This window comes from Perognathus longimembris, chromosome 1, assembly GCF_023159225.1.
Source record: "Perognathus longimembris pacificus isolate PPM17 chromosome 1, ASM2315922v1, whole genome shotgun sequence".
Taxonomy (NCBI): domain Eukaryota; kingdom Metazoa; phylum Chordata; class Mammalia; order Rodentia; family Heteromyidae; genus Perognathus; species Perognathus longimembris.
Genome location: NC_063161.1, coordinates 79,280,349 through 79,299,980, shown reverse-complemented (window position 1 = coordinate 79,299,980; position 19,632 = coordinate 79,280,349). Strand labels below are relative to the sequence as shown.

Below are 19,632 nucleotides of genomic sequence, written 5' to 3'. Positions count from 1 at the left end.
CTTCTGAGCAACTGCAACAGCGACTGGAGGAGTCGCCTGCAACTCACCACCCAGCGGCCGCAGTGGGGACCCAGTGTCTCCTTTGTAAGAAGGACGCCATGCCTTTACTTACTGTTTTGTATTTATATAAGGTGTACACGACACAACAAACAGCCACCCACAGAGACCAAGCATTGTGTCCGGGATTAAACGAGGGCACACCATAGCTCCTACGGGACCCCCATCTCCTTGGCTCACTCTCGAACTCTGAACCTCGATGGGAATGAAAACTCTTATTGCTCTTCCCGGGGCCTCCGACCTGGGGCTGCAGAGTCACACTGCTGTGGTGAAGAAGGAGCTGGGCCCAACTGACCTGTGAGTGGACAGACAGGCTCCTGCACACGGCTTCCGGTGGGTCCATGGCTAGTTCATGTACTTGCCCACCGCTTGGCAGTGGCCCGGCCTCCCCTGTGGGCAGGGGTACCGCCCACCCTCGGCTTTGATGGGGACAGTTGGCGTAGCTGCGTTGCCCACGGCCCGCGGGCCCCAGCCGCAGTAGGCCAACCTTGCAGCATTTCTTTGGATTGTTTTCAGTATGGTTCAGTCTTAATAAAGATACAGCAAGCGTGGGTCCTGGCTGTGTCTCGGGTGGGGTCCCACAGCCCAGGCTGGTTGGCTGGATGTGTTGCCATCACCTTCCCAGACTGTGAGACCTGGGCATGGACATGGCTGAACCCCAGCCTCTGGTGCCCAGGTCATCCCTACTAATTCTGCAGAGGGAACTACTTGCTGAGCCCCGAGAGAGACAGGCTGGGGAGCCCTTCGCTTCTAAGAAGCAGCAGAAGGGACAAGAGTGGCCATTTCTCTCCTATGAGGGACAAAGTGACAGCAGGTCCAGGGGGCAGTGCCTCACCTGCACTGCTTGGCATGGGGTGGAAGGTGGAGCCCAGCAGGAGCCCCTGGGGCAGAGGGGGCCTGCCCAGTAACACCTGAGCCCCTCACTGCTAGCCTAAACTGAGCCTATAAGTTCCGGTTCCTTCCATCTCATGGAGTCCCCTGCCCGGGTCAAATGTCTAGAGCAGGGCCCAGGGGCAAGATGGCGGTGGCCTCTATACTCTGGGTTGGTTGGCTGGCTTATTATTATTCATGGTTAAAGGTGATGTACAGAGAGGAGGTTACAGTTACATAAGTCAGGTAATGAATACATTACTTTTTGGACACTGTCACCCCTTCCCTCACTGTCTCCCAGTTTTTTTCTCTCCCATTCCTACACAGTTGTGTAGTTCATTTTCAATATATTCTCTAGTGAATACCTCTGTAATTCTTGTGTCACAAGAATCCTGGCTGGGCATTGGTGACTCAGAACTGTAATCCTAGCTATGCGGGAGACTGAGATCTGAGGATCGTGATTTGAAGCCAGCCAAGGCAGGAAAGTCCATGAACTCTTAATTTCAATTAACCACGAAAAGCCACAGTTCCTCTTCAGGCTTTTTGGTGATTAATTCAAGGCAAGAGTCTCACGGGCTGGCTTCAAGCTGCAATCCTCAAATCTCAGCCCCCTGACTAGCTAGGATTGATTACAGGTGTGAGCCACTGGTGTCCATCAATGCTAGGTATTCTTAATGCAGAAGTGGAGCTGTGGCTCAAGTTGTAATATGCCAGTCTTGAGCAAGAAAGCTTAAGGACAGGACCTAGGCTCTAAGTTCGAGTCCCACTACATGGACGTGCCCTGCCACATCCGGCCCAGGGGCCCAGCCCTGTGAGAACAGAGTCCTGGGGTTCACTACTTTGGTTTGGGGCCCCTGGCACTGAGCCTCCTGCTGCCCAGAGCTTGGATGAGGAGGCTGGGACATCTATGTCAGGACCAAGGATGCCCATGGCAGAGAGAGATGTGGATGGTGGGGGGTGGGGAGACAGGACAAGAAGGCCAGGGTCCCTGAGACACTGACTCCGAAACAGCGGAAGGGGAATATGAATATTCTGTGTGTGTGTGTGTGTGTGTGTGTGTGTGTGTGTGTGTGTGTGCGTGCCAATCTTTGAGCTTGAATTCAGGGCCTGGGAACATTGTCCCTGACCTTTTTTGCTCAAGACTGGCACTCTACCACTTGAGCCACAGCTCCTCTCCAGGCTTTTTGGTGATTAATTCAAGGTAAGTCTCACGGACTGGCTTCAAACTGCAATCCTCCTGACTAGCTAGGATTGCAGGCGTGAGCCACCGGTGTCCATCCATGCTAGGTATTCTTTTTTTTTTTTTTGCCAGTCCTGGGCCTTGGACTCAGTAGGTATTCTTAATGCAGCCCTGATATAACAAACCTGGGGGCCGGAAGGATGGAGGCACGTGCTCAAAGCAGGGGGAGCAGAGGTTGGTGTGTCATAGCCCTCCACGGCCTGGTCTGGTTGGGGCTGTGACAGAGGTCCAGTCACATGAGTGGCAGGATCTTCTGATGAGCTGGGTAGAGGGAAAGGAGGAAAGGAGGAGAAAGGGACATTTCCAGAATTTTGCTGGAGTCCTCAGGGAGGGGAGGGGTTGGCGAGGGGCAAGAGGCAGCAAGGACGAAGACACAACCTCCACCTGCAGGCCTCAACTGTACATATGAGCTGCAGGTTGGCTCCAGTCACCCAGGCTGATACAAAACCCAGGGCTGCAGCCTCAGGCACAGGTGAGAAAATGACCAAGGGGGTGACTGGAAAGTCAGTGAGAAGGGCCAGGCACCATGACACACACCCGTAATCCTAGTCACTCAGGAGGCTGAGGTCTGAGGATTGAAGTCTGAAGCCAGCCTGGGCAGGAAAGTCCATGGGACTCTTACTTCCAGTTAACCAGCAAAAAGCATGAGTGGAGGTATGGCTCAAGTGGTAGAACACCAGTCTTGAGAGAAGAAGCCAAGTGAGAATGCAAGGCCCTGAGTTGAAACCCCAGTGCCAGCATGAAAGACAAAAAGACGAGGAAGGAAGGGAAGGAAGGAGGAAGGAAGGGAGGGAGGAAGGGAGAGGGAGGGAGTAGAGAGAGAGGGGAGAGAGAGAGCAGAGGGGAGAGGAGGGAAGGGGAGAAGGAGGAGAGGAGAGGCATTCCTTGCCCAGAGCAGCTGCGAGGACCACAGGCCTTTCTTCAGGGCTGGCTGCAGCACACAGGTGAGGCCAGCATCCTGGGAGCACCTGCTCCGCCTGGTCCCTTGCGCCATCTAGAGGAGAATCAGAGAAAAGCAAGACCCAGGCCTCAGCCAGCCTTGGTACCAAGCCGGCCTGGCCCTACCTGTGTCCAGGACTTCAGGGTCCCCCACCCACCCACCTACCCAACTCTCACAGTCAGGCCTAAAGGTGGTCAGAATTCAGCTTATAGCTACATCATCCTCAGGACCCCGTACAGACCTGATGTTCCAAAATTTCCTGTTTGGTCAATGGATTCCCTAAGTTATACATTCTTTTGTTAAGCTCCAGAAGTTGTGCTTGCTAGACATAGACAGGTACTCCTACTTGAGCCACATAACTTACTATTTTTGTTTCAGTTACTCTTCAGATAAGATCTCACGTTGTTTGCTGTTGTTGTTGTTTTGCCCTGGCTGGCCTAGAGGAGAGTCTCTTACCTCTAACCCCTACATAGCTGCCATTAAAAGCACATGTCACCACACACAGCTTTCTTGTTGAAATGAATATCACTGTAGCTTTTTACCCAGGTAGGCCTTAAACCCAGTCTCCTGATCTCTACCTTCTGGGTAGCTGGGATTGCAGGCCTGGGCCGCAGCACCTGGCTCTAATACATGTGTTCTTAACAAGTGGTGAAGATTAATCCTGTCCCTGCCCAGTGATAAAGACACTGAGGCACACAGTAAGAAGCTATGGATACATCTGGAAGGCAGTGGCATTGACACACTCTGGACTCCTGGAAGCTTCTGGAAGCCACCACTTCCATGGTACCACAGAGCCTTTGCATATCCAGGGATATCATCCTGTAGCTCATGTCCCTATGTCATCTCCTCACTTGGTTTATCTCTAGGCTGAGCATGACTCAAACCGTCCCCAGGCCTTGCCAGCCCCTCTGGCCTCTGTACCCTCTCTCGCAGCTTCTTGCTGCCTCCACTAACCCGCAGACTGGAAATCACACACTGTGTCTTGGATCCCTCCGCCAGCACTCCATTCCCTGCTAGGCTAGGCCTTCCACAGACACAATCTCTGCTTTGACAACACAACCTGCCCGTGCTGCAGCTCAGCAGCCCACACACCCACATGCTTGCCAAATACCACCATGAAGAGCTAGCTACCTGGCCCCTGATGTTCCATCACCTTCTCTTCTGATCTCTCTGTACTCCATCAAGGCACCAGGGCCCCCTCTCAGCCCCGCTCTTTGGCAGGCTTCAGGTCCCTGCTTGCTTCCACCATCCCAGGAGATCTACTGTCTGCCAATGTTCTTCCATGTTCCCTCAGCCCCTAGAACCAGCACTGCAGGCTCTTCTGTTCCCATGAGTGGGCCAGCAGCCCTCAGAGTCCCCAAAGAGTCTCACCTTCTGAAGTTCACACCCCAAGAGTCCCCCAGCATCACCCCAGAGGGTCTTCTAGACCAACAGCTGACACACTAGGCAAGGGCTCGTGGCTACCATCACTGGGCTCCAAGTTACTATGGCAGCTGAGCCCATTAGTGCATGCTGTAATCCCTGCTACTCAGAAAGCGGGTTCGAAGCCAGCACGAAGTAAGAGTGAGACACTGTCTCGGAAATAAACTTGAGCTGGGTACTGATGGCTCGTGCCTGTCATCCTAGCTACTCTGGAAGCTGAGATCTTTGGATTGTGGTTTGAAACCAGCCCAGGCAGGAAAGTCTGTGAGACTCTTATTAGTCACCAGAAAACCAGAAGTAATGCTGTGGCTCAGTGGTAGAGCACTAGCCTTGAGCAAAAGAGCTCAGGGACAGCGCTCAGATCCTAAATTCAAGCCCCATGACCAAAAAATAAAGTAAACTTGACCTAGCTAGTCAGGAGGCTGAGGTCTGAGAATTATTGTTCAACACCAGCTCAGGCAAGAAAGTCTGTGAGACTCTCATCTCCAACTAACCAGGTGAAAGAACAAAACAGAAGTGGCAGTGTGACTCAAGTAGTAGAGTGCTAGCTTTGAGTGAAAAAGTTAACAGACAGCATCTAGGTCCTGAGTTCAAGTCCCAGGACTAGTACAAAAAAAAACCCTGCTAGGTGGACCCTAGCACTGCAATCCAGTGGCTCAACATCTGTCATCCTAGCTGCTTAGGAGACTGAGATCTGAGGATCAAGGTTTGAAGACAGCCCAAGCAGGAAAGTCCCTGAGGCTATTATCTCCAATAAATGACTCAAAAAAAAAGCCAGAAGTGGTGCTGTGTCTCAAATGATAGAGCACTATCTTGAAGCCAAGGAGCCTCAGGGACAGAGTACAGGCCCTGAGTTCAAACCCCAGGACCAGTCCCTTCCCCCACCAAAAAAAAAAAAATCCCTGAAAACAGAAAGTTCAAGACAGGGCTTGAGTGGTAAAGCACTTGCTTAGCATGCACAGGGTCCTGGGTTTGATTCCCAGGACAGTAGCTTCTGTATACCCTCCCCTGGGCCTCCTCAGCAGGAGCAGCCTGTGGAAGCCCAGGGAGTGAGGCTACAACCACCAGCCATGGGAGAGGCCCACCCTCACTGCATTCCTGCCCCCATCCAGCTCACCTGAGCCAGCCTACTGGGTCCCACTCCTGCCTCAAGAGTCCCCAAGCCAGACCTCCAACTGAGCCCCCATAAAATCTAGACCTTCAGAAACCCTGGACGATGACAAGTCCTAAACTTGCTCTGCTATGTCACTCGGTGTTAGGTAACCAGTACACCGTGCCGAGGCTTTTCTATTAGCCACAAGCCTTCTCCAAGTTCACCCGCAAGGCACAGCTCATGAGCTACCACACAGCTCCATGCAATGGCCAAGATGGAGGTGAGCGTGCTGTCTGTCATGCTGGCCCCCTCAATCCAAGTCACACTCGTTACGTGAGTTTCCCAAGGTTGCCACAACCTCAGTGGGCAGTAGATGACAGAAATTCATCCTCTCGTACCTGGAGAGACTGAAGTCAGACATCAAGGTGTGCACAGGGTAGGTCTGTCCCAGGCCTCTCAGGGAGTGTCTGCTCCACGCCTGTCCCCTAGGATGCTCCTGGTGTGTGGCCTCTACACTTCAGCATCTGTCACCACATGGCCTCCTCTGTGTCTGTCTCTCCTGTGTTTCTGAGTGTCCAGTCTTCTCTCCCTGGTTTTTTCTTATAAGGACTCCTGTCCCTGAACTAAAGACTGCCTTAAAAAATTCCAAGATGGCTTCCTTTCAACATCCTTAGCTATTACCTTGGCCCTATTTCTAAAGACGCTCATATTTGGAGATTCGCAGTGAGTGAGAATCAGCAGGAGGCGGGGGTCACTGCCAACCCACTACTGCCCTCAGTGCAGGTGCATTGTCTCTTCTTTAGTCTCAGTGTTGTTTCTAAGTGAGCTGGAGAGGTAGGTGAAAGGCACCTGCCTCTCCCTGGGGTCTGAGACAGGAGTGAAGCATTGTGAGAGCACTGTCAAATGCTGTTATAGCACTGCTGATATTAATGATAGACCTTAGTGTAAGCACTTCTTCATGGTTGTTTTCCTCTCAATTAGCTAGGACTGGGGACTGGGGCCATTTGAGTTCTGATTGACAGCTGTCAGACCTTCCTTAGGGCCCAGCTGCCCTGAGCACAGGACTATCTTTCAAACAGCTGGCTGGTTGCCCTCAGGGTAGCTGGGCTGCTTTCAACACAACACGGACACCTTGAGGAAGCTCCTCTACAACCCCAGCTCCACCTGCAGAAGGCACTACCCCAGCCAGGGCTTGTGCCAAACTTTCTGCCCACCACCAACCTCTGAGCCTTCATGAACTCTAGCAGCCATTTTCACCCAGGCCAGAGGCAGAGCACCTGCCCTGGAGGACCACCAGAATCCTGTGATTGGTGAAAATATAATATTTCATTCACATGACAGACTGTGCTGTGGTTGGTGTAAACACAGTGCTTCCTTTGTATAAAAGGTTGCTATGATTGGGGGGGAAAAAACTACTCTCATTTGCTGTGCTGTGATTGGTGCAAATTCAGTCTTTTATTTGCATGAAGAACTGTGATTGGTACAAACACCCTACCACAACCCCTTTGGGCTATATAAACAGGCTGTTCTCAATTCTTGAGCCACCTGACAGACATCTTCCTATGCTATCCCCTGTAGTTGTAACATTAGTAAAAGGCTTCTAGTCTTTTCTTGTCTACCTTCTGTCACTATTGTTAGTACCCTGGGCTGAGCTGAAGAAGATGGGGAAAGCAACAGAGTGGAAGCAGCGACTGTTATGTGTCCCTGAAAGTGGCCAGCGCAGGAACATGGGGGCAGAGGAGGAGGAGACAGTGAGGACTGACAGAGATAAAGAAAGGAATAGGAAAACAAGGAGCCAAGGATGAAGAAAAATTGGAGGCCAAGCTGCCAAGCCTTGAAGCTCAAGGGTCTCAGACCTCCTAAGCTAGAGCTGTGACACCAGTCACTGGAGGAGCCAAGGGTCCAAGCACCTCAGGCCCACTCAGAAAGGAGAACCCTAGCAGGTGCTACCTGCTGCTGCCACCGCCAGCTTCTAGAAGCTCAGAATTACAGTGTCAACTGCAGGGCCACTGATGGTTAAAGCCCAGTGCAATCAGCTTCAAGCCTAACTAGAGCCCTAAAGAGACTGGCTCCTAAAGCCTGGAGGAACAGGCCCATGACTCTCAGGGCTTAGGACTGGGAGCCTCTGGGCCTGACAGCCCAGCACTGGCAACTTAAGAGTTGCTCCTCGCTGGCTCAGGACTCTTATGTGGATAGAGCAGAGGGACCCGGTCTGCTGATGAGTGACACTAGGACATCTTCCAGTCGGCAAGCACTTCCCTCCCGTATGGTGTACTCTGGTTTCATTTGCAGGAAACACTGCACATCGGCTATAAAATACCACGTTTATGTAAGAATGAAGTGCCAGTAGGGACTAACAGAATCACAACTGCTGCTCAGCCTAGATTTCCTCAGGGGACCCTGTTTAACCAAGGGAGAAACATCTAACAGTTGGCTAATATCCAGATCTCCAGGAAGTATGAGGTTACAGAAGATGTGAGAGTGGCAAGTAGACCTCCTTAAGTCTAAGGGAAACTGCACCCTCAGCTGGGGCAGCTGAGAGCTCAAAATCCTCTCCAGAGATGTGAACCCTGAGGTCCTATAGCCTAGGGTATAGGGTGCAGAAATATAAGGTGTCCTCAGGGTGACACTCTGGGGACCTTGAGCCAAGGCCTCAGCACAGATCTGAATGCCTACCGCCTCTGCCCGGGCCTGTGGACACTGAGGCGGCCATCAACTACATCATGCATACTGCCTGCCCTCCCCTCCAGGGTGAACATCCACCAGGGAATGGATGCATCCTTGACATTGAAGATGGGGAAGCCAGCGGCATAGGAGTGAGCCTGTGGGTACTGAGGGAGCTGGGTTTTGAGGAGGCAGAGAACAAGACAAGGACAAGGGCCAGGCTCCAAGGTCACAAAGGTCACGGGCTTTGGGCTAGGTCTGACAGCCCTGGGGCCCGTGGAAGGGACATGCAATAGGCAGATCTCAGAGGAGTCAGATGCCGGCAGCTCAGGCTATCATCCTAGCCACTCAGGAGGTTGGGAGCTGAGGACTGTGGTTCAAAGCCAGTCCATGAGATTCCTCTCTCCAGTGAGCTAAAAAAGAGCCAGGAGTGGGAATGTGGCTCAAGTGGTAAAGCAAGACTTGAATGAAAGCTAAGGGAATGTGCCTAGCACCCTGAGTTCAAGCCCCAATACTGGCGCATGTGCATGCATACACACACACACACACACACACACACACACACACACACACACACAGAGAGCATACCCGTTTCCCTCCCTCAGTGACCCTAGACTCGTGTGGACCATGAGAACAGCATCAGATCAGCCTCAGCTCTCTTCCTGAGATCCCCCCACTGACCCACCCAGCAAGGCCAGGCCCACCATGCTCCCTTCCACAACCCAGGCTGCATGGCTCCTTCCTGCCTCCCTACTTCTCACCATAGCATGTCCCCAGGTGGAGGCAGGAAAGCAGGAAGGCTGAGCCTCCACAAGCTGACACCCCCTTCCATCCTGAGACTTTCCTCCAACAGGAGGCCATTTGGTGGCCTCTTTGCACCTCTCCCCACTCAGAACCCACAGAGAGTCCTCCTTCCCATGCCAGGAACCCTAGCCAACTCCTCCCTTAGCCTCTGTCCTCTGCAGCCTTGGTCCCTCTAGCCTCTCCTCTCTAAGGCACCCATGGAAACAGTACCTATCTGAGACGCCAGAGACACTCAGCCTGGCTCAGGACCTCTGTGTTGTTTCTGTACCTTTCTCAGGTGAGGCGGGATCTTGTCACCCCAGGAGTCAGAGCCCACAGCAGGCAGCCCCTTGGGTGTGGGGGAAGGGCCAGGACACCCCCAGCCCCAGCTCACTGCCATGGGCCTGTTGTACTCAGGCTGCCCAAGTTGGGCAGGGCTGGCTGTCCTGCAAGGGGCAGGGCTGGCTGCCTCCCCTATTCATGGAGTAAAAGCAGAGTAAAAGCAGAAAAGGGCTCCATGTCTAAAGCCCTCAACAGTCACGTGGTCTGTGTTCTGGGCCTGTCAGAGGTTTTTATCTAGGAGATAGATACAGATTTTTTTCTACTAAGCCAGTAACAGGAGCTTTCTATTGCACAAGAGTTTGAAAGATGATGCACATAAACCACTGAGCTTAGAAAAAAAGATGTGGTAGACATGGTTGTTACTAACACTGCTGTTCACAAAATGCACCGGGCCCAGTTATGCAGGAGGGAGAGATGGGAGAGTTAAGGTGCAAGGTAAGCCTAGACAAAAAAAGTGAGAACCCCCCCCCCCATATCAAACAACAAGCTGGTAATGGTAGTATGTGGTTGTAGTCCTGGCTACAGACTACTGTCCATACTCACTTCCTGTGTTACCTGGTCTAGGGCATCGAGGGACCTTCATAGTTTGTTTTCTGTGAGTGGGGCTGGAACTCAGGGTCTTGCACTGTCTTAGCTTTTTCACTCAAGGAAGGTACTCTACCACTTGAGCCACAGCTCCACTTTTGTTATTTTTTTGTCTGATTGATTGGAGATAAGATTCTCTTGGATTTGTCCACCCCAGTCAGCTTTGAACCTCGATCCCTCAGATCTCAGTAGCTGGGATTACAAGCATGAGCCACCAGTACCCAGTTTAGGTTCCATTTAAAAAAAAATAAACTATCTGTTTTCAAGCAGGGCTCTGATGGTTTATAATTCTGTACTCCTGCATTTAATTTTGACCTCTGATGACAGGGACAATGCTGTCACTAAATGGGGCCCAGGGCCAGGTCAACCCATGCCCAGAGCAAAGGGACAGAGGCACTTCGTGTCTCTTTGCCACTGCCCAGGTTCTGTGGTTGGGGGATCTGGGTCAGCAGGCTTCTCCTTCAAGGAGGACCCTTAGATGTAGGAGCCAGGCCAGTGGGCCTTTCTTTCCCACAAACACTGGGCAGCTCCAGGAGCTCCTGAGTGGCTGGCTCACAGGGGGAAGGATTGGGGGCGGGACCATCTCAGAGCCCAGGAACTGCTGTGATGGGGGGATTTTGAGAGAGGAAAAATTGCACTCTTCTTGCCTCCGCCAAGCTCACAGACACAGCTGTCAATTGACTTGTGCAACTATTGGAAAATACATACGTCCACTCTGAAGTCCAGGCCCCCTTAAGGGGGGGGGTCTTATTGACCCCACCTCTCAGCCAGGCATCTATAGTTCATACCTCTAACCCTGGCTACTCAAGAAGCTGGGATTTATCCCCAGTAAACTATGTTTTAAAAAAGGTCAGAAGTGGGACTGTGGCTCAAGTGGTGGAGCACTAGCCTTGAGCAAAAGAGCTGAGGGATAGTGCCCAGGTCCTGAGTTCAAGGTCAGGACTGACTCTCGGTCTCTGTCTCTATCTGTCTCTGTCTCCGTCTCTGTCTGTCTGTCTGTCTGTCTCTCTCTCTCTCTCACACACACACACACACACACACTCACTCACAATTCTACCTCTTATCCTCTGCACTCTACCTGTACCTACCATCCTGGAACCATAACATGGGGTTGGGCACCAGATCTCTGGCAGCTAAGTTGATGACAGAGACAGCCCCCTCCCAGGAGGGCAGACCCTTTACCCAGGATCCTCAGACCAGAAGAGGCCTCCACCTGGGCAGGAATGAGCGCCGCGCGAGGGCACAGAGCGCTGGAGGAGACGCTGAGAAATGGGTCTCTGGAGTGGCAAGGAATAATGCAGTCCGGGGAGGCAGAGATCCAAACAAGGCACCTGGACCCACGTGGCCTCAGCTCCAGGGCAGAAAGCATTCGGCTGACCTGAGCCCCTGTCCCCTAACAGGACTTCTCCGAGCCGTTGTGTCTGCGCACAGGACCAGTGTCCCTGTGCGTCCCGGGCGCGCCCAGGGCGCACGCGGCCGGCGCGACTGGGAGCCCCGAGTCCAGAGGCTGTGAGGAGCCCGGTTTGGAGCTGTAGGACGCTCAGCCCCAGCCTCGGCGACCACCCACGGTGTCCCCACCTCCGTCCCCCTCCCCTGCGGGTCACAGGGTCCCCCACACAGCCCGCTCCACTCGCCGCTCTGCCGCTGGCTGGGGCCTCCCCTGCACCGGGATTGGACGAGCGATCCGGGCGGGGCTCACTGGGGACCCCCGGAGCCCAGGCTCCCCATTGCCTGGGCGCAGACGCCGCCGGCCGGCTGCAGGGAGGACGCACGCGGCTCTGCGCGCGGCTGGCGGGCTGCGCGGAAGAGGCGGCGGCGGTCCCCGGAACTCAGGCCCCGCCAGGATGTTCGACAGCTCGCAGTACCCCTATAACTGCTTCAATGACGACGCCGACGACTACCCTGCTTGCAGCTCCGACGAGGAGAAGCGGCTCACGCGGCCCGCGTACAGGTGACCGCTGGGCAGGAGGACGGGGGTTGGGGACCCTGGGGGAGGGGGGGGAAGAGGTTGCCGGAAACTGGCCTGGATGGAAGGGAACGGAGGTTGTTTGCCTCCCGGAGGTGTTCGTGAGCACATTTTGGGGTTAGCGAGGGAGAGATTCGCGCACTCTGCTTGTGGGGCAGTCAGAATGGAGTCTCCCACATCCTAAGAGCACTCTGGGGTCTGGATGGGCGTGGAAAGCATTGAGCACCGGGGAGAGGTCATGAACCTCTCACTCTGAGAACCTGAGGGGTCATGAGCCCCTCACTCTGCACCTCCACACCCTACTGGAGTCCTGAAGAGGGGGTGGGTGGCTCCCGAAGGCTGAGGAATGGGGGTCGCTGGCCGGGCTCCTGCGCTTTGGGGGAGCTCTCGTGACTGGGGGGGGGGGGGATCCAGAGCACTTGGGGTCCTCCGGAGTACCTGAGGGGGGTTCAGAGTTCTGGGGGAGCCTAGAGCTCTGAGGAGGTGCCCCGTCGCCCTGCCCAGCGCTGCCTGACGCCCCATCCACAGCTACATCGCTCTGATCGCCATGGCCATCCAGCAGAGCCCCGCAGGCAGGGTGACCCTGTCGGGCATCTACGACTTCATCATGCGCAAGTTCCCTTACTACCGCGCCAATCAGCGCGCCTGGCAGAACTCCATCCGCCACAACCTGTCGCTCAACAGCTGCTTCGTCAAGGTGAGCCCACCCCCAGCCACCCGGGGACCCCCGAGGGGCATCGGCCTGGGGACCCCTGGGCCATGTATGTCCCTGCGGGTGGGGAGGGAACGTCACCAAGAGCAGCTAGCTGCTGGAAAGTTCTAGTAAACAGGACTGAGGCGACTCCCGCTTCCCACACCACCCCCAAAGGCCCGGGAGCACCCATGGAGCCCACCCCGCCCTGAGCCCCTCGCGTCCCACAGGTGCCACGGACCGAGGGCCACGAGAAAGGGAAAGGCAATTACTGGACGTTTGCAGGCGGCTGCGAGTCCCTCCTGGACCTCTTTGAGAATGGCAACTTCCGTCGGCGACGCAGGAGACGCGGCCTCAAGCGCGAGGAGCCCCCTGGCCCCCCAGAACCAGAGATGCGCGGGTCCCCCAAGAGCAATGGCATCCCGTGCGGGGAGCCTCCGGCTCCTGCCAGCCCTGTTGGCGCCCACAGAGACATCAAATTCAGCATCGATTACATCCTCTCCTCCCCCAACCCCTTTCCCACGCTCAGGTCGCCCTGTCTCACGCAGGAGGCCCGAGGCCCCCCGCTGGAGCCCCAGACAATGAGCCTCCATTTTTGGGCTGCATAAGGGGGAGGCCCAGGAGATGAGGCTGTCCCTGGGGTCACTACAGGATCATCCCACCTACAGCTAAGAAAGTGGGGAGTTACTCCCCCAGACCCTAGGTAGGAAAGAAAGGGGGAAGATGAGAGGTGACTGATTGGAATGTTGTGACTTTACACTCAGAGAGAGAGAGAGAGAGAGAGAGAGAGAGAGAGAGAGAGAGAGAGAGAGAGATTTCTTGCAGGGGGAGCCCAGCTTAGTTCTGCTTGGCCTCAGGATTGGCTGTGGATCTCAAGCTCACAGCTGCTCTGAAGAGTCAAAACTCCACATTGTGCTCTGAAGTTAGGTAGCATTTCGTCCTTGGTGGAGTGTGAGAAGTGACTCCCCAGACAAACCCATCCCAGGGCTGACAGCATGCTGAGGAGGCTAAAAGCTCAGGCTGGGTTAAAAATATAAGGTAAAATAAGGTCATGTGTCTGTTAATTAACCTTTCCCCAGGTTTAGGATCATGTCTGTGTTATAACGTGATCAAAAGTGACAACTCTTTCTTGTGTTGTTGGCAGAGTGTTTTGGTAAAGGTTTTACAAGTCTTTCGCATGCGCGCGCGCGCGCGTGTGTGTGTGTGTGTGTGTGTGTGTGTGTGTGTGTGTGTACACCAGTCCTGGGGCTTGAACTTAGGGCCTGGGCAATGTCTTGAGCTTTTGTGCCCAAGGCTAGTGCTCTACCACTTGAGTCATAGCTCTACTTCCTGCTTTGGGATGGCTAATTGGAGATGAAGAATCTCACTGACTTTTCCTGCCCCTGCTGGCTTCCAACTGCGATCCTCAGATCTCTGCCTCCGAGTAGCTAGGATGACAGGCGTGAGCCATCAGCTTTCATTCTCTTACATTTTATATACAAAAAAGAAGAAAATGTGGAAGGGAGGATCTCAAATTTAAATGAGTGGGGACATTGGGAACAAAGCCCCATTTCTTGGCTTTTTTCTAGGAAGGAAGCCAGCCCTTATTCACCAACAGCTGAGTCCCAAAAGCAGCCTGCCTCCGTGGATGGCGGATGGCAAGGCTTCTCCTAACAGCCCAGCCACATTCAGTCACACAATTACTAGCATTGGAGGTGGGCACACTCCATTTGAAATGTAAATGATTTAATTACTGCGTAGAGATGAGCAATTAGAAAAACACACAATTATGTACAGTGAAACTATTTGACCAACCTTATCATTTTTCACCAGCCCTTTGTGTGTGTGTGTGCGCAGTTAATTGCTTCCCATGACTTAATTTGAACATTAGTATGGATTATAACCTAATCTGATTCACTAGAGTGATAGATGATTGGCTAATTTTGTGAAAACAAGAAACAAAACACCCAAATGAAGTTGGCTATATGGACTAGGAATTATTAATTATTACAATCTTGCTTTCTTTCAAGAAACAAAGTTGGGTAGGCTAGAGGGTCTAATCAGAGCCATAAGAAAGAGTCACTTTGGTCTGGCTTCATTTCTGTGTAGGCTGGCTTTGAACCGTGATCCTCAATCTCAGCCTCCTGAGTAGGATTTCAGGCATGAGCCACCAGCACCTGGCTGCTTTCTGTTCAGAAGGCCTGACATTTCCCCTTGTAAACCTACTGGAGAAGAGGATTGCTGTGGGCAGAGGCTAGATGCTGTCTGACCAGGGCCACTTCAAGACCACACAGGGTGAGATGTTCACTCCCTGGCCCTCAAGCCCAGCCAGCCACAGCCTTCCACCCACTGCCCTCCAGTCCAGAAGGAAGAGAGGATGCCGGGTCCCCATTGTCCTTTCCTGAAGGCAGAGCTGATCCACACAAGGCCCTCTTCTGGTTCATGCCAGCTTCCTAGTTTTAGAACTCTACTCCAAGAGCGCCAAGCTCTCATGGGCTCCCCCTAGTGGCCGGGCACAATGCAGAAGTCGGGTTGTGCATCTGTGACTGCCCATTTGGTGGATGGGGCTCCATTCTGGCTTCTTTCTCCGTTCGGGGCTCATCTAACCTGTGGGAACGGCCAGCATGTGTCGTAGGTAGGCATGTGTCATTTGTCCGTCTGCATCGCTGTTATTTATAGCCCTTTGTCAATGTGGTAAAAAAGCATCGATTCAAATTAGACTAGACATAATTTAGATGCCAGTGAGGTCCAGATGGTACCATACAGAAGTATAGGGCATAGACTATGCCAAGAGATTTTTTTTTCCTGCGACCAACAAAGCAAATAAAATTTGCATTTTATCTTTGGAGTTCTTGCTTTCTCCTTGCTTTATTTTTCCCCCTAGTTAGCAAAGCTTGATTTGCAACAAAAAAAAACCTTTGCTCTAAGCAAGACAGAATCATTGCAGGACTGGGCCTCAGAACGAGAGGGTTTCTTAGTGACCTGACCAAATAAATGCCTATGTGGCAGCCACATGAAACGAAGTGGGCACTGGGCAAGGCCCATGCGTGTAGTATGAGGTGTAGAATTTGCTTTGCAAAGGATATCAATCATGTTCTTAAAAGCAAAGGGACATTTTCAATTTGCCAGTCTGCGATCTCCTACAACTTCGGGAATGTTCCCAGCCCTTGGAGTGAATGGCATTTAATCCCAACAACATAACTGGGGTGAGGGCTGGCCGTGACCTATTCAAATGTCGCTGCCATCATGCAGGCTTGCCCAATGCAATTATAATTAAATACTTTATGCCTCTCTTGCAAATGCACAGATTGATCATCGATATACACATTACCACCGCATTACCCCCGAGCAGATGTCTGCCACACACGCGTTACGGATCGGCAGGTTTCCATTAACAAACTCGAGAGTTCTGGGGAGACTATGTGCAAATTACTCCAGTCCCAACCAAAGTTCCCAGGCTGGGCGACACCAGGTGCTACATTCTTTCTCCCCAAAGTGTTGGGAGATTTGGGGTGTCTCTACTAAGTGCTGTAGAGACAAGTACTTTAGGAGCCCTTGAGGAAGTTGGGGGGGAGATCACACCTACATTCAACCTCTCCACAGGTAGAGGCAGACCCGCTGGCTCTGAGTACCCCCTCTCCTGTATTTCAACCTATGCAGTCCAGCACACCCTCAAGCTCCTCCAGAAAAGTCCCTGGCTGATGCCAGCCAGCTTAAATTCCAGCCCTGCTCTAAGCAGGCTGACTTTGGGGTGTCTTCCTCAGGAAGCTGAATGGTGTCCCCTCCTTTGTAGTAGAAGGGGAGGAGGCTGGGGAGACCCCTGGAGCTGCTGGGAAAGGGCTGTGCCCATGCCAGTCCATCGGGAAATCCCCAAAGGAGGCTGCCCACCCCAGACACTGACCCACCAAGCCCCCCCAGTCCAGGGAGAGGAAGGGAGGGAAAACAGAAGGTTCCACCCCTCCCCGCCACAAATATGGGACTCTGGGAGGAGGGAGGACCTAGACCCGAGCTGGCCCTGGTGCCACGGCTAAGTGACCTCAGGTATCCAGGCCCTGCCAGTGCCACGGGGCACTGGAAAAGTCCCTGCCGAAACACAGTGGGCGGGGACCAGAGGGGAGGCAATTCCAGTGACCCCAAAGTGTGGTGGAGGCCAGGGACAGCCTCCAGGGGGTCGCCCACCATACCGGACTCTGGACACACACAGGGTGGCCGCTGGATTCATCCTGTCGGCAGCAACGAGGCTGCTCATGGATGAGCAGGGAGGGACAGGGAGGGACTGGGGGTGGTGTCCATCCCCCACAGGAGCCATGGAGCCCAGCTTGCTGGTGGCAAGGTGGCTAGTGGTCAAGGGTTACCCGACAGGACTGGACCTGGATGAGAGACATGGAGAGAGCCACATACTCACCTGCCAGCCAATGGCCTAGAGGGGCGGGAGGGGTGGGCTGGAGTCCACGGGACATTCTGGGATATGAGAGGACCTTCTCTTCTTCTTTCTCTTCTTCCTCTTCCTCCTCCCCCTCCTGTTCTCCCAGGGCATGGGCTCCGTCCCTGAGCTTGTTTTGCACAAGGCTAGTGTTCTACCACTTTGCCCCACAGCTCCACTTCCAGCTTTTTGTTTTTGTTTTGGTTTTGGTTTTGGTTTTTTCCAGTTGTGGACACCACTTCTGGTTTTCTGGTGGTTCATTGGAGATAAGAGTCTTATGGACTTTCCTGCCTAGGCTGGCTTCGAACCATGATCCTCAGAGCGCAGCCTCCTGAGTACCAAGGATTACAGGCGTGAGCCACCAGTACCAGTACCTGGCTAGCTCTTCCTCCTTTCCCTCCTCTTCTTCCTCTTCTTCCTCCTTCCTCTCTCACTTTTCTTTTTCTTCCTCCTCCTCTTCTCTCTCTTTCTCCTCTTCTTCCTCCTCTTCTCCCTCCTCTTTCTCTTCTTCTTTATCCTCCTGTTTCATCTTCTTGTCTTCTTCCTCTTCCTCTTTACCTCCTCCTATTATTCTCCTCCTCTTTGTCTTTTTTGTCTTCCTCTTTGGTCCTCCTCTTCTTTTCCTCTTCCTTCTCTCTTCCTCCTTTTCCTTCTCCTCTTCTTCCACCTTCTCCTCCTCTTTTCCCTTTTTTTCCTCTGTTACTTTTCATTCTCTTCTTCCTCCTCCCCTTCCTTTCCCCTCCCCTCCATGGGACCCCAGCAGTGTCTGGCACAGTGAGTGGGGGCACCCCTTCCCTGCAGGCAGGAAGCTGCCGGCTGGAACCGGAGCACAGCAGCCCTGGCAGCGGCAGCAGCTGCAGCTTCTCTCCTGCAGAGCCAGAAGGGCATTTCCGTGTGAGACCAGCCTGGCTGCCCAGTGAGCAGGCTGGGGGCTCCAGGTGCCACCGGACAGCATGGAGGCTGAGGCTAAGAGGCTCACGGGAGCAGAGGCCAGGCCTGGGGCCAGGATGCATGCCCAGGGCAGAAAGCATCCCCCAACCTGAGACTGAAGACTTCCCACTAGTGATAGCCACTGCTCCAGGGTCCCAAATAAGGGGGTGCACAGTGAGCCAAGACAGTGCTACCCCCCTGTTCTACAACATAGTTTCAGAGGCCACCACTGTGAGGGGGCTACTGTCTGGTTTGGGAGTCTCTAGTGCCACCCACTCTCCTATAGGCAAATCAAGTTATAAGAAACTTAGAAGTCTGGACACCCATGGCTCACACCTCTAATCCTAGCTCCTCAGCAGGCTGAGATCTGGAGGATCAGGGTTTGAGGCCAGACCAGGCAAAATAATATGTGAAACACCAAGCTCATCTCAGGCAAGTGTGCGCGGTCCTCGAGTTGGGCTGTTGCAGAGAGACGTCCCTAAACCAACCCCAGCAGCCTCCCCTTGCCGGGCCCGGCCACCGAGGCAGCCGTGAACACTGCTCCTCTCTGCACTGTGTAATCACAACTCCCCCAGCTTTAGGCGACTTTAAACTCACATTCCAAATATAATTCGCGTGCATTCAACTGAAACTTGCGGTATTAGATTTATAACAAACAAAGAGAGGTCACTCCGCTTTGCCAATTTGTTTTTAAGGAAAGGAAGCTGAGTGGGGAGGTTGGACCATGTTTGGCTTGGCCTCGCACTCTGGGCTGGGGCCAGGTGATAGGATCAGGCAGGTGTTTGCTGTCACCCATGGGGACGTGGCCAGGCCTGGCACCTCCTGAGGTCCCCAAACATGGGAGGGGGGGGGACTCAGTCACCTATTAATTGCTGGCAGTGACTACCCCCCCCCCCACAGCCTCCCCATGAGCCCTTCCTTGTCAGGAGCCAGCGCCCCAGAAGCTCCAGGGCTTCTCACAACATCCTCCCTTCTTTCTTTCATTTGATTTGTGTGTGCGTGTGTGTGTGTGTCCAGCAGGCTTGAACTCAGGGCCTGGGTGCTGTCCTTAAACTCTTACCCTTAAGGCTTGAACGCTACCACTTGAGCCACAGCTCCATTTCTAGTTTGTTGGTGGATAGTTGGAGATAAAAGTCTCACAGATTCTCCTACCCAGGCTGGCTTTGAACCGTGAGCCCCAGATCTCAGCTTCCTGAATAACTAAGATTGCAGGCGTGTGTCCCCGGCGCCTGGCATGAACATGGCCCAACAGCCCAGCCGTGTATTGCAGTCGACTCTGAGGAAAGGGTCGCTCCCAGTGAGTCCTGCTCATCACCCTGAGGACACCCTCCCTCCACGGGAGGGAGTGGGGAGAGGGGAACTGAGGACTCTCAGTGCCCAGGCTCAGAGGCAAGCCCACTCTCCAGATCCCCACCCAGCTGCTTCTAGACAGAGAAGGGAGTTTTCTACCTGGTCCCCCAACCCTCAGGTTGCCCTGGGCCAGCAGCATGGCCCCGGGCCCTCATCACCCACAGTGCCCTGTGCAGCTGACTGCAGCCCCGACCTGCATTCACAGACACAATGCGCAAAGACAGACGATGCGGCCCGGCGCCCGTGCACACCCCTGTCATGGCAGCCACACTGGAGGCTGAGATCTGAGGGTCAAAA

The 19,632-nt window shown here is 53.7% G+C and overlaps 1 protein-coding gene across 1 annotated transcript; it reads left to right on the top strand.

The window, feature by feature from the left end:
• Positions 1-11,840: 11,840 nt before the first annotated feature.
• Positions 11,841-13,261, top strand: Foxl3 (forkhead box L3). The gene is made up of 3 exons (XM_048351404.1): positions 11,841-11,947; positions 12,491-12,659; positions 12,884-13,261. Exons 1-3 carry the CDS (start codon positions 11,841-11,843, stop codon positions 13,259-13,261), a joined length of 654 nt encoding a protein of 217 aa, XP_048207361.1.
• The last annotated feature ends 6,371 nt before the right edge of the window (positions 13,262-19,632 follow it).